This window comes from Hetaerina americana, unplaced genomic scaffold (genome assembly GCF_022747635.1).
Source record: "Hetaerina americana unplaced genomic scaffold, ioHetAmer1.1.p SCAF_2, whole genome shotgun sequence".
Lineage (NCBI taxonomy): Eukaryota > Metazoa > Arthropoda > Insecta > Odonata > Calopterygidae > Hetaerina > Hetaerina americana.
In genome coordinates, this window is record NW_027286763.1 from 18,244,392 (window position 1) to 18,259,206 (window position 14,815).

General features: G+C 37.9%; 1 protein-coding gene across 1 annotated transcript in view; it reads right to left on the reverse strand.

The window, feature by feature from the left end:
- Positions 1-14,815, reverse strand: part of LOC139687589 (tyrosine-protein kinase Dnt-like) — a 772,241-nt gene that overhangs the window by 536,964 nt on the left and 220,462 nt on the right. Inside the window, exon 3 of the mRNA XM_071584808.1 lies at positions 3,351-3,478. Coding sequence (XP_071440909.1) covers positions 3,351-3,478 — 128 coding nt within the window. The remainder of the gene's footprint in view (positions 1-3,350; positions 3,479-14,815) is intronic.

Sequence of the window (14,815 nt, forward strand, 5' to 3'; positions counted from 1 at the left end):
GAAGAAAGGGGAAAACTGATTGCTGTCAGGAGATAGAGGGGAGAATGTATGGATATGGGAAAGAGAGGGAGGGAAAGAATAGGCATTTGGGATAGGATTAAGGGAGATAGAAATAAGCAAAGATAAAAAAATGACTGTCTGTAATATATAGCGTGGGGTTTGAAGATATTTTGTGCAACATTGATCAGGACTTAGTGGTGCAGGAGTGTGTGTGGCCCATGTCAAATCCAATCCAAACCGAATCTACACCGATAGAATACTGTCAATAATACTAACCGACAAACAATAAGTGGACAAAGAGAAAAATTAGCAACGTAAAAATATTTAAAAAAACCTTGAGAAGAGTTGGTGAGTCTGGACCTAAGGTTAGACAGCATTAGAAGCTATATTTATATCAATGTTGAATTAAGATAAAATCACTCGAAATGAATATTTTGTGTTGAGATGTTTTTTATGTCGTGAGGTTTTGAGACTTTGTTACTCTTTATATATATATATACATATTTGTATATATAATGTACATATATGTATTTTATATATTTACAGAGAGAGAGAAGACGACTTCGCAGATCTCTATCTGTCCAAAATCTCACCAAGTGAGATATTCTGAACTCGCGAGGATTGCTCTTCGACAACGGAGGCGCATATCAGCAGATTTACAATTTTCCAAGGGGTTCACGCCAGGCTGCTCTAGATTTCACAAACTCTACCTTTTCTTTCTCCGTGTCCCCTCCCGCAAAACGAGACACTTCGCAGTGTTCCACTTTACCCAATGCCGTTTGTCTGTGTCCCGGTGATCTCTCATATGCCTTTGCCCGCCGGAAATTGATATCCCCTCCCTCCGTCATCAATCTCGTCCTCAGTCCACAGACTTGCGCTTTAATCACTGCCGTATGAAAATATGGTTGATGAATCAACTTTGTGTCCCTTCTAAGAGTCCTGTTTAAACTCATGTTTATTTTCCATGTAAATATGATTCACTCCATTCTGTCCTCGTATTTTATTTTACTATTTTTCATTACCTTTTCCCTGTCGTTCATATTGTTAATAATCCAATGTAAAGGCAAATTTAGCTATTTCAAGCGTCTAGTTACACAAATAATTAAATAAATAACTACTCAAAACTGATATGTCTTCTAAATTTCTAAACGTGAAAAATATAAAATGTGTCCCATTTAGTTTAGCAATTCAACTTGAGTATTAAAAAGAAAAATAATAGCATTTAATTTTTATTAACGGCTAAGAAGACTCAAGTAAATGAGAGAGTTCCCTAGTCTCGGTATAATGTTTCCCAAAGCATCATAATTTATGCGCCATCTGTTATTCTCGAAAAAAATATATTTAAGGGTATGCGTGGTATTAAGGTAGAATATGTAACACTAGAAACCTAGGGAGGACAAAGAGTGATCAGTGGTTAATATAGAGGAAAATTCATAGGGTTAGTTATCAAGGAGACAACGATAAACAGTATTTAGTCCAGAAAGGCATCTAAGTATCCGCTGGAGGGTAAAATCAATGAGAGCCATGACTTTTCTGCATCCTGACTTCCCCTGTCTCTCCCGTTCCCTGCTTCCAACCTCCTCCCTTATCTCCGATTTTCCAGCAACACGCGCAACCAAAACACCACCAATTTGTCCGTCAGCCGGGTTCATATAAGATCGATATATTTTTCATAAAGATAAAGTAATTTTCGGTTTCACAGGTCAACTATACAGCGGTAAGAAAATACCTTGGAATGATCACGGATAATGTCCGTTCAGCGTTTTTGAAGGCCAATCGAAAATTCTACTGCTTCACAAAATGCGAATTAAGTAGAACATTTAGTGTATCAGGGTTGTAGATAATCGATTATTAAAATATTTGCATACCGAGCAAAATTTCTCCATTTGATGATGTTTAGTTCAGTTCATTTGAATCCTATTGTCTTAGAATTAATAATTAAACACAAAGCGCTGGAATAAATTTCTCTTTCTTTTTTTTTAAGTAGCACACCTTTTAATGACATAAATAAGTTAGCGGACATATTTTAATAATGTCCGTTCACATGCAAAAAAGGCTATTTTTTTCATACAAGATTTTGGAAAAGAAAGGACTATCATTATTTCATTATTAATTGACAACAAGGTGACTAAATTCTCGGAAAATAGTGAAAAGTCCTTATTTTTACTGCAAAGATGTTGTTTGAGAGAAAGGTACGGTGTCGGTAGGTATTTGTGAGATCCCCGGCGGCGATGTCGCAACGCTTTCAAAATCGAATCATCGATATTCGCCAAACGATTCCCCGCCCCCCCACAATAGTATTTACATCGGTCTTGTAGCCCATAACGGGAGGCAGTCTGCTATCAACCGAAGGAATTGGTGCTTAGTTTCGCCGTTTCCGTTGCCCATGAGTACCGAATAAAAGATACAACTCTCAGCGTTTAAAACGTAAAAAACCTTCATTATCCCTATCAAGTAGGTATATGGTAAATAAAAACGTGGACAAAAATAAAGGTTAAGTGAAAGCATGGCATTTTCACGGTTGATTGTCCGCGAAGAAGAACTCAAATTACAAACAATTTATTTTAATTTTGACCTAATCTTTAGGATTGACATATGTGCAGCTTTGAATGAGTCTTTAGTGTCTTCGAGGTTTATAAAATAATGCGATAATGGAAGGATGAGATTCATAGAATGAACTTAGAGTTTGAAGATGATTCCCTTTGTCCGTTCGCCCGTTAAAAAACCTTTCGTCTGTACGTAAGTAAGCAGAGGCAAAGTAATATATTCTTCCACACGATTTTGACGTGAGGATCATGGCTCATGGCCAAATCTCATCCTTAAGTATGAGGGAAATTCAAACCACCAATCGTTGATTACATGTGCAAAAGTCCTTGCTTTCTCTCCATTTCTGTAGGCATCACATCAAATGACTAGCGGAACGCGATCACAAAAGATTAATCGAAGCCAAAATAAATTGCAGAAGTGTAAAAAAAATTCACTACTGAGCCTTAGGGAATATAAATTGAGGACTTTACGATGGATACTGTGAACAAGAATGAGTTCTAGCAGCTCCGCTGTCCATTTGGTCTGCAACTTGTCCGAACGCTGCGGGAAAGAAAAGCCCGGCAATAGCGGGGCTATGATATAATCACGATGAGAAGGACAAACGAAAGAGCGGAGTAGTTTAGGGTGAATTGTCCTCCAAGAAAGGAAGCACGGGGTTTCCGCACTGCTTCTACTCCTCGTGAATGCACTGCATTTTGGGCCTTAATGTTAATAAACTCCATATCTTCCCCCGTGTATTGACCTGGGCTGCAGAAGGGCGGAGAGATGGATATAACTAATGTTTGAGAAGTATTGAAGCTTACCGGGTTCTTCACGAGCGACTGCCATGAAAAGTGAAGGTCCGAGATGTGTGCGGGAACCGGCACGACGAAGTTCATGGCGTAAGTGTTGACCACACCATCCCGGACGTAGTACAGCTCTGCGGAGAGACCTGTGGATGAAGATGGCGAGAGTTAGAATTGGAAGCTACATGCTCTTACTAATCGATTCAAATATTTCTATGACCCCGAAATGTCTCAATGAGTCGACTGCCTTCGTAGTGTTTTCACGAGATATTAATCGGCAGAGTTATAGAGAATTCCATCAACCTGAAGAAAAAATTATATGCAAAGTGCGGCACACAGCATGCGCGTTGGTTCACATTTCAAGCATTGAAATAAAAAATCAAGTATTTTCTACTCTTGAAAAGGACTTTGCAAAATCAAAGTTTATAACGTATTTATAGTAAATAAGGAAGTGATTATTTTTTCGTCAGAAATTATTCACCTCTTGTTTTTGAAACCCAACGTTTGTTCGGCAAAAACTGATTTTAGCAATGAATATGAGAATTTGCAAAAAACGTGATTATAAAAGGAAAAATAATGTTGAGGTTTTCTGAAACTGTTTTGTTTACATTACTAGTGATATTTTTACATTTTCTTTGCATTTGATCGATACTCTATGGATAAAAATAATTGATATGGTAATAGTTAAATTTTTAAATATGTGTTTACATGAATGATACCATTTTAATTGCATTAATTGCTTTACTTTTGTCGAGTTACTCGTATAATACTCTAACACTTAACACCATAATATTAAGAATAACCCACAACACTTATAATCATAATAATCATGACACTCATTAATCGCAATGACCATAAGAGCCATTAACTACAATTATATACGCGAAGGTTTGTTTGATAGGTGATTTTAGAGCTCACCCGGTACTGAGTCCGACGGCGTGTGAATTTCACACATCAGGGTAATAAGGGGAGCCAGTTCTTTTCCTTGTGCCAGCTATTATTTCCCAAGGGGATATTGTATCCAAAAATCACCCTGGGGTAAATCTGGGGGTGAGACATCAGCCAGGAATCGAACAAAATATGGGAAACATTCAAAGAAATAATTCTTGAAGGGCAAATGAAGTATGTTCCCATAAAAAATTTGAAACAGAACTCGGATCCGGAGTACTACAACAAAACCATAAAAAAACTAAAGATAGCGGTAAGAAAGGCACACAGATTAAAGAATGAAAGTACAGAAATGTCACACCATTACAGGACCTTGGTCCGGAACCTAAATAGGGAAAAGAAGGAGGCAAAGGAAAAATTTCTTATCAATGCAATTTCAAAAGACAACGCAACGAAATTTTATAGATACATGAGAACAAGGAAAGATAACAGGGAAGGCGTGACTATATTAAAAACTAAGGAAAATGGTATTGTAACAGACACTGTAGAAATAGCAAATATGTTCAACTCCTGCTTTACGGATGTTTTTCCGGGAATAGAAAACAAAAAGGAAAATAAGGCTTGCCTAAATTGCTCAGAAACGACAGAGAACTTCATCAACATAACAGCACCAAATAGCCTACTGCCCTCGACAAACGGTATTATCTTGGAGGACTCATATTTTGTGAAAAAAATAAGGAGGATGAGGAAAAATAAGTCAGTGGGACCGGATAATATCTCAATTGACATTCTAAAACTGGGTGATACCGCAATTGCTTTGTACCTAAGTCATCTATTCAAAGTAACTTTAAATAATGATGCCTTGCCCAATGATTGGAAAAAAGCAAATATTACACCAATTTTCAAGAAAGGGGATAAAACAATAGCCAACAATTATAGACCAGTAAGCATAACCTCAGTTGTTTGCAAAATAATGGAAAAAAGAATCGCTGACTACATTCGGGAATGGTGGGCAAGAGATAGATGGCTATTCAAACACCAACATGGGTTTAGAACGGGATACTCGTGTGAAATGCAGCTTTTGGGTTTAAGTCAATACATCGGCGACGCAATAGACGAAGGAAAGGAAGTGGATGCAGTAATTGTTGATTTTTCGGCAGCTTTTGACCGAGTGCCTCACGATAAATTATTGTTAAAGTTGGATTCGTTACCATTGGACTTGAGGGTAAAACAATGGATAAAAAATTTTCTCAGAGGCAGAACTCAAAAAGTAAAATTAGGGGATACATTTTCAAATGAGGCGAGCGTATTAGCAGGAGTTCCACAAGGTAGTGTTCTTGGGCCATTACTCTTCCTAATTTACGTAAACGATCTACCAAACAACTTACATTCCCAAATAAGACTCTTTGCTGATGACTGCATTATATACAGACGGATAGAACATGTAAATGACCACGTAATATTACAAAATGATATCGATCGCCTTGGTGACTGGGTTACAAATAATAATATGGGCATTAATATAAGTAAAAGTAAGCATATTAAATTTTCAAATAAAAAGAATGCAGAAAAGGAAATTTACACTCTCTTCGGAGAAAGAATCCTATGTACTAGTCAATGCAAATATTTAGGCATTTATTTAACTAGGGATCTTGGGTGGGGAGTCCAAGTAGATAATTTGACACGGAAGGCATTTAAAGTATTGCATTGGGTGATGAGAAATTTAAAAGGAAGTAGCGTAGCCACAAAAGAAAGAGCATATAAGGCACTGGTTATCCCTATCCTAGAATACTCCTCCATAGTATGGGATCCATATGAGGTGGGACATATTAAAAAGATAGAAAAAGTTCAAAGAAAGGCAGCAAGATATGTACTCGGAAGGTACAAAAGAACAGATAGTGTCACGGATATGTTAGATGTACTGAAATGGGAGAGTTTGAAAAATAGAAGAAAAAGGAGCAGGTTAGGCGCGATGCATAGAATAGTTAAAAAGGACGAAGCGTGGGAAGATTTATGGCAAGGGATAGAAAAGCCTAACTTTAAGGGAAAAAACGACCATAGCCACAAAATAAAAATAAGGACTCAAAAAACCAATAAGAAAAAATACTCTTTTTTAAATAGAACCATTATTGATTGGAACCAGCTGCCTGGAGGTTTGTTTGAGCCCTTTCCATCCAATTTTAGAAGTTTTAAGTTTAAATGTAAAGTAGCCACTGGGTAATAAACTTCACTGTAGTTTTGAAAATATTGTTTGTGTGTGATGTGGTCGGCATTTTGTATGTGGTGTGGAAGTTTGTTTGTATGTGATGTGGAAGTGTCATTATGTAAAAATATTTTGTCTCTTATCTGTTTTTATGTGTTCGAATGTAATTTTCGTTGTTAGTAGTTATCTTTGACCTAACCTGACCGTTGCCACCAGGAAATTTGCCTAATTGCAACGTAATTGTGTAAATAAATAAATAATAACACAAGCACTCCAGTCTTTAGTCCAACACTCAACTTACTGGACTACCATGCCCCCCTCTTAATAACGTAACACGTTCAAAAATAGGTATGTTATTAAGGAACATGCTTCCTTGAACACAATTTACCGTTAATAAAATTGTTTAGGAAATATATTGAACCAACCAGCGCATAGAGTTACGAATTATTCTTGTGGAAATCTGCTAAACAGACATGAAATAAATATTTTCCACTGCACTATATTATCTAAAAAATATATTGAGTTATCTGTATTTTAATTTATGATAAATCAGCACTATGTTAGGTTAGAAGCATAAATAAAAAAATACGTTATATATATAAATATATAAATAAATAAATAAATAAATAAATATATATATATGTATGTATGAAAATATGTCTTTTTCATTAATCCAACTATATGCTTAAAATAACTTTGCGTTGAAAGACGAACAATTTGGTTAATGATACATAAAAGTGATGCGCTATACATATATAGCGAGTTTCACTACATCTACTACTATCTGCAACTGAAAATAAAACTATTTGTGGCAACTAATATTATGAATCTAAATAAATAGCCATTTGAAAATTTTTATTGGACTGGTTTTTATCCATTATACATATATGCCGCGTATTCATTTCCTCTTTTCGAATTTAAACCAATCCTGTTAACGAGCCTTTCAGTATTTGTTAGCATGAGGACAAAGGCACTCAAAGCCGTACATGATTTGCAAACGGGATCACACATATTGGGCATAAAAATATGTATATCTTTTATGAGAACTTTGAGCCAGATGTTTAGCGGAAAAGCGATACTACCACCTTCCTATTGCGGAATCGGATGGCCGTACAGCCACCTCTGGTCAGGACGAGATCGGACAGAAGACACAGTAAAAACTTGGCTTTTCTTGTTATATCCAATTGGGCAAGTCTAGGAAGAGGATTCGAGGACGAATTCAAACTCCATTTTGAAACTTGAAGAAAAAACTCACCCCAAATCCCCGAACTCTCTCTGAGTTTCTCAGGAAAGAACACGCATCCCATCGCTCGCCCTCATCTCCCTGCTCCTTCCACTTTTCCATTTCCTTCAGAGAAAGGGCGTGCATCTTCGATACATTTGATCTACGAGCAGTTTTTGGCAGATCCGTAATATCCCTCCACCTCAGCCTCCACCCTTGCCAACCCAGCACACACGCACCCCCTCCAGACAAATCTGATCCAGGGAAGAAAATAAAAATGGAACTTCCACTTCTTCTTCTGAAAGTCTCGTTCGATGCACTCCTCCCGAACCCCATCCTACCTCCCTTCCCGCTGGTCTCAGCTTAACCCCCTCCTTCCTCCTTATCAAGGAGAAAACACGTTTCCCAAAAGTGTCAGCGGTAGATTTGGGTGTGCGAGGAGGGTGGGAGCGATGGGGCGGTGCAGAAGTCGAAATTCTTCGGTTGGCGCGGGTAAGAGACCTTGTCGTCCCGGGCTGGCGTCAGAAGAGGGCGCCGTGATAGTTTTGCGGGGTGGGAGGGTAGCGCGGGATGCGTGAAAAAAGGGCAGGTCGCGGGGGGCCCCGTGGATTCCGGAGGCCAGGGGAAGGGATGAGGAAACAGCGGAAGGACTGTATTCGCAAAATAAGATGGCTCGGATAATAAGATTCAAACTTCCGAGGCCAAAGTCGGATTCCTTCCATCTCCCTCTGTCGATTCTGGAGGAATTTCAAACGTTCGCATGGCCAAATAATAGTCCCCTTGCTCCAACTCATCTATATATTTCCTTCTTACATGACTGATGCTTATGCTTGAGAAATAAACTAAGGATATATTAAATCTTGTTTTCCGAAGTTTTAATAAGCGTCTAAACTCGTAATCCCAGCATCGTTTTGTTCATTTCTTTGAGAAGAAATTCAGCCATTCTGGGTTATATGATATTAATAGGAAAGAGAAAAAGGTTTTCAGGAAATTATCGCCCGGAATTTGTTGAGTATTATGTACACTTTCAATTGCAACCAATTACCAATAGAAATGACAAAAAATGATAAATATGCAACTATTAACTGTTTAAGTGACAATTTCAATATTTTACAACATTTATTAATGGATTTAAACATTACGATATTTACATGAAACCAAATGTTTTAGGTTATAAAAGTCGAGGAAAGCAGCATTTTGACTCTGCGTTTCGGGAGATTGATTCGCAAGATACGTGAAAATCAAGTTAATCGATTCAGAGAAGAGGCATTGGGAAATAATTTAAATATACATATAGCACGAAAAATTCTCACAATGTATTCCTTAATTATTACTCCATTATTATTTATTAAGTTCTGTAATTTTTATTTATATCTAATTCGCAAAATCAATCTGGATGCATTCATGTGGCGATAATATTAGTTCATTTTCATTCCCAGTCAAGCAAGTCAAATGATTGCGCCAGGGTACACGGGGTTTTTCAATTTTCACGCTCAAAAAAAGGTAAAAATTGCTTGAAAACTGGATCGGAAATTGTCAATTTTTTTAGAGTCAGGAAATATAAGCAATTACTGATATTTTATATACCTTCCAACGAGAAAATACCTAATTTGAGTAAAATAGGGTAACTGCCAGAAAAATAATAAGATCAATTTAGTGTACAGTTTTCATCTCTATAAATGGCACAGAGACAAGCTAGGGGAATATAAAAATGAAAATCACAACACACAGAACTTGAAGTTTTCCGATAAACTCTATATCTCAAAGGAAAAGGACACAATAAAATTATGTTCTATGGGCTGCCGAATATTTTTACTATGTAACTTAGATTTTCAAATATGAATAAACTATTATTCAATTATAGTACTAATGATGTATGCACTTAATAGTTTTTCTGGTTTGAAGCACGACCGTTGAGAGCTTGATATTTTTTAAGTTCCCAAGAATCTGTACAAGACGACGATCTCGGTATAGCGATCACTCGTGTCAAAGACGGTATCATCGGGGATTTAAACACCTAAGGGTAAAAGATAAAGCGACAATGGACAATGAAGAACTTTATTGTAAGGCATTTGGCGCAGTACGGGTTCCCGCTTCTCTCAAACTTCTACAAAAGTACCCTTCCTCTAGAGGAGCGCTCTCTGGGGCTCTTGGCAGAGAATCCGGGAGGTGCTGAGGGCAACCGAGACACAGTTATGAGACGACTTTAGCAAATGCGGTCGGTCGGCATTCGAAAATAAGAGTGAAGAATAAGAAATTAATTATTAGCTTTTGGAACATTAGACACAATCGGTAAACAAACTTAATTAGGCGTTATTCTCTTATCATTCACCTGCCATCCGTATACCACAGCTATTTACCCCATGAGCTGATGTGCACAGCAGTAAACGTGAAGAGATACAGAGAGAGAGAGAGAGAGAGACTGTAGTATTACATAGGCGTGACGCTTCGTGTTACATTACTTCTTGGTTTGAAAAATAACAAGATTATGGAAAATTTAAAAGCAAATTTACTCGGAAATTTTATACGAAATCTTTCCGCATAATTCTTACATTTCCAAAAAGCCTTTTACTCGGCCGGCCGCAAAATGGACGAGGTCAAAATGCAATATTCAGAACAAGCAAGGTACACAGGCGTCACCCTCATAAAAACTTATCATGAAGGTAGCACGTTAATGAGATTCGTGGGGGAGCCATGAAATAACTAGACGATTCATTCGACAAGATGTAGGAAAATGATGTGTGAAAGTAAGTAAACGAGTTACTTTAACTGAACGCAAAGATAGGGTGGCAAGTATTTAGACCCATCAGAGATGGTTGATTAAGGAGATAGAGTGTAAAGAACGGCCCCGAAGTTTATGAAGGCACGTTACGAAAAGAAGGCGAGCGTAACGCGGTTAATAGCGTGAAGCAAGAAGCATGAAGGGAGAAGGAAGGACTTACGGCTATTACAAAGGTACAAGATACTTGATGTAACTTATAACACCGAATGAATCATTATGGCCCCACGTTAAATAGGCTGATTGGAACACTCAGAAAGGATAAAGGAGATACACAGTACCAACATTTCCAGAAAAAATTTCAGCTTAATGATCTAGGATCCCCTGCCATACGCCTTCTGAGTTGCTTGCAGAATACGGCGAAGATATAGATTTTCAACCAAAACAATGATCAACAAGTTCTAAAGATTGAACAATTGTAGAGATATAAGGAAATTATTTCCGAACATGCTTATACGAATTTATAATATACCTAGTAATAATATTAACAATTACATCTACAGTAAATTATAGAGAGCCTCTGTTGAGATAGAGGGTAGAGCATTTTATGGAGTATATGTCTATGACGGACGAAATATGATAAAACTTACAAAATAGATACTTTTATTGGGTAACTATGAAAGAAATAGATAGGTATGATAATAATAGGAATTAATTGTAATAAACAGAATAGAAGTATGTAAGTATTCAACTCCTAGATATGATCGAAGTCATTGTTAAGGGTAGATATACCAGACAGGAGAGAAAATGAAAACTTAAGGAGCGACTGTTGTAGAACGGCTACAATTACTGGCGTAGTCGTTGCAGCCGGTTATATATTACGTATATTTGACTACTGACCTAAGTGCCCTGATTTGGATCAAGATCAATAAGGGAACTTTCACCGGAACTAAAACTGTAATTTCTTGGATATCAGACCATCATGGATTATCGCAGATTTTAATAGAACAAGAAACTGGCATAATTCACGCATCTAAAGATCTGCCCTCAGCTTTCAAAAGAACCATTGAGTAGATGACTTTATTTTAGTAAAAGAGCTCATCAACGGTATAGCATCAACTGTTACCTGTTCTTTTTGTGGTTCGATAGCTTTAAGGAGATAATGAGCACCGAATGGGAAGTCCACATTCAAGGAGGTGCATTTGAAACGCGAACAGAGGAGAACCTTTCTCGCCGCGCGTCTCTCACACTAACGACGCAAATAAAATGCACGAAGCTTTTATGACTTCGGTTCGAGGGAAGGGAGGAAAAGAGGCGAGGCTAACTGGGGCGTGACCTTCGGTGGTAGTTGCTGAATGTCACTCGGCCGCCGATGCCACGCAGATTCGTTTTCGGGTGTGGGAGCTGAGGGAGGTCCTTGAGAAGGGGTGGGGGGAAGGTGGGGAAGGGTTGGATAAGGTGAAGGGGGTCGGTGGAGGAAAGTGTCCTCGGGGTGGGAGGCTACGAGGGGACCACCTTCTGAAGGCGTCCCTTTTCCCTTGAAAAGGGCTCTATTGGGAGAATGGATCCTGGTGAAGGGGACAGGGAGTGGGTGGGGGAAGGAGGAGAGAGAAGTATCTAAGGAGGAGAGAGGGGATACATTCGAAGGAAATGGCCCTCGGAGATGCGAACGTAACGTCGTCCTTGGCTCCATCGCCCGCCACTCCCAAGCACGCGATCCCCTCCGTCCCTGGGAGGCTGGACGTTTATTTCCCATGTGGTGAGCGAGCTCTTTGGGTGGAGGGGATAATCAAATCCACGCCATTGCACCCAGAAGAGAAGTGAGTGTTTCTCACTCAGCCCCCGAGGACCCGAGCGGTGGATCACGCCCTCTTCTGAGAGAGGCACAGCTCACACGTACTCTCTTGACACTCCACCTGTTCATGCTTTCGGATTTTCCTTCCGGTGACCTCTAGCGCAGTAGCACGTAGTTACAAGGGAGCGCTGCGAGGAGCAAGCGCTGAGGAAAGGCGAGTGAGACGGGGTAAGTACTGAAATAGCTCGCATAATTAAGAAATTTGTTAGCTTGCACAAATTTTCCTGGGGAACTGTAGATGTATTCTACTAAGGCAAAAATGGTGGGTTACGGGATAAAAAGGGGCCATTGACTGCCTGCTAAAGATGGGAATATTCTTTCTCTTATGTATTTTAACTTCATTTGAGGCGGCCTGAAAAGATAAAATTTCGATTGTTCGACAAATGAGGCACCTGTCATAAATGTCTGACGTATTTTACAATTGAAATTGCATAGTTCTAGTGCTCTGGAAATTGGAATTCAATGAAATTAAATTTAAAATACTTCGCCTTTCCACATAAATAAATAAATATGTGGAAAGGCGAGGTATTTTAAATTTAATTTCAATATGAAGAATTTCCAACAAGTGACGCCAGAAACTGTTTAATTTATTTAGGAATTCAATGAATTAAATATATTAAATTGTTTAAAAAACATTTTTAAATCTGGTGGCCTATATCAATATTTATTTTCAAATTAGTAACCAAACGGAGAGCGTTCGAAGTCACATAATTGTTAAAAGCTTAATTTTGGGTTTGTGAACGACCGTTCACAGTCCTGCACGAATTTGGTGAGAGGAGCCCATGATGAGAGCGACAGAATCCTTTCATCGGATTACCGGCTTTAATTATTTTTGCCAAACTATGAGCCCATTCACTATATCACTGATTCTTTCGTACATAAGAAGTAGACCATGGTTTCACCATTTCTTTTAAGGGTTTTAATTATAACTCATTTTGCCAATGTCGTAGGAAAGCACAAATCTGGGAGTTTTTCGTTTGCTTTTAAACCAACCTGCAAAAATGTTTAGCGAGAGAAGGGGGCAAGAGTTTGACCAGTAATATAACCTCTCTACAGCATACGATTAATTGATTTGTCTACCATACTGATGTGCACTGTGCGCACATTCTTCCGAATCAATTACCTAGGTCACTTACCGCATGAATTACTTCTAAAGCAGGGGAACGTATAATTCACTCCTAGAGGATTTGATAGTTTCAAGCAAGAAATGAAGTTAGGCACACAAGATATATCGATAAAGGTAGCAGTGAAGAAGAATGCGCAATGAAAATTATTTATTTTTTAACTTTCAGTTCTTTTTATCATTCTTTCATATTTTGTTTCAATTTGTAAATTAATGTACTACATATTTAAAAGTTTATGGGAATTCGAAATATGTGTTTTTATACCATTTTTTAAGGTTTACATACCATTTACGCCAGATTTAACATAACCTTTTAATCATGGAGGGAATAAAGGTTTTCCAATTTATTGTGACCACCATGATATTGAAATGCGTATGCTGGGCAAAAAATTAAATGCGCTCATTTATAAATACTCTATGTTTTGTAATGAAATTCACTGTTTCAAAAAGAATAGCATACGAAACCCTCTTTAAACCGATGAAAAGAGGTATCATTTTTATTTACTAATCCATTTATTATAAAATTCAACCATTTATAGATGTATATACAGTATGCATAGATACACTCCTGTGGTACAAAAGAGAAAGCAGATGTTTCGCAGGAAGCTACCATTAATAGATAATGTATACACATCGAAAAAGAGAATATATATTTGTTTGTAGTGATTGAGACAAAAACAATACATTCCATTAATGAAGGACATTTAATATTTACCCACCATAGCAAATCATGTTGAGACCATCTATCTCTGTAGCGCACGGTCACGAACTTCCTGCTAATTGCTAGCGCGGGCTTGGATAGCAAACGCAAAAGACGTTTAATTAATTATAACCTTTCGGCAGGAATGATGATCAGGTTTCCACTTCCGAACAATTACATTAAACTGATTGACTGAACAACATTGGTTATTGGCACATTTCGAACAGAAACAATTTCCAAGTTAGTCAGAAATAGCAACTGTGACTAACTTTTATAATACTCACGACTTCATTTAGGTACAATTTCGGCAAGGACGAAAGTACATGCACTTGCAAGTTGCCGCAAATATTCAACACTCAATAATACGTAATTAATCACTAATTATTACATTGCGGTTCATTTAGGCGATTGTTTTGGATTTCAATTCGACAAAATTTTCGGCTATGTCATTACCAAGATCAATTTGGGCAGCAATTGACTGCTGCAAGATATCGCGAACGTGCTTGCGACATTCGACTGAGTCAGGATGGTGATGGTCAACGTATCTAAAAGCTTTAGATTGTATCCAAGAACAAGATAGATTACTCCGATTAATATGTTTATTAAATGCAAAACAAGGACCGACTAAAATGGTCCTTTCTCCCATACGTAGCCACCAACATCCGATGTTTGAGAGCATATTCTAGGATTCTGATCGACAAACAGACAAATGTCACTTTTTGCAAGGAAAAATGAGAAAGGGTATGAGATTGACAGAGTAAGCACTTAAAAGA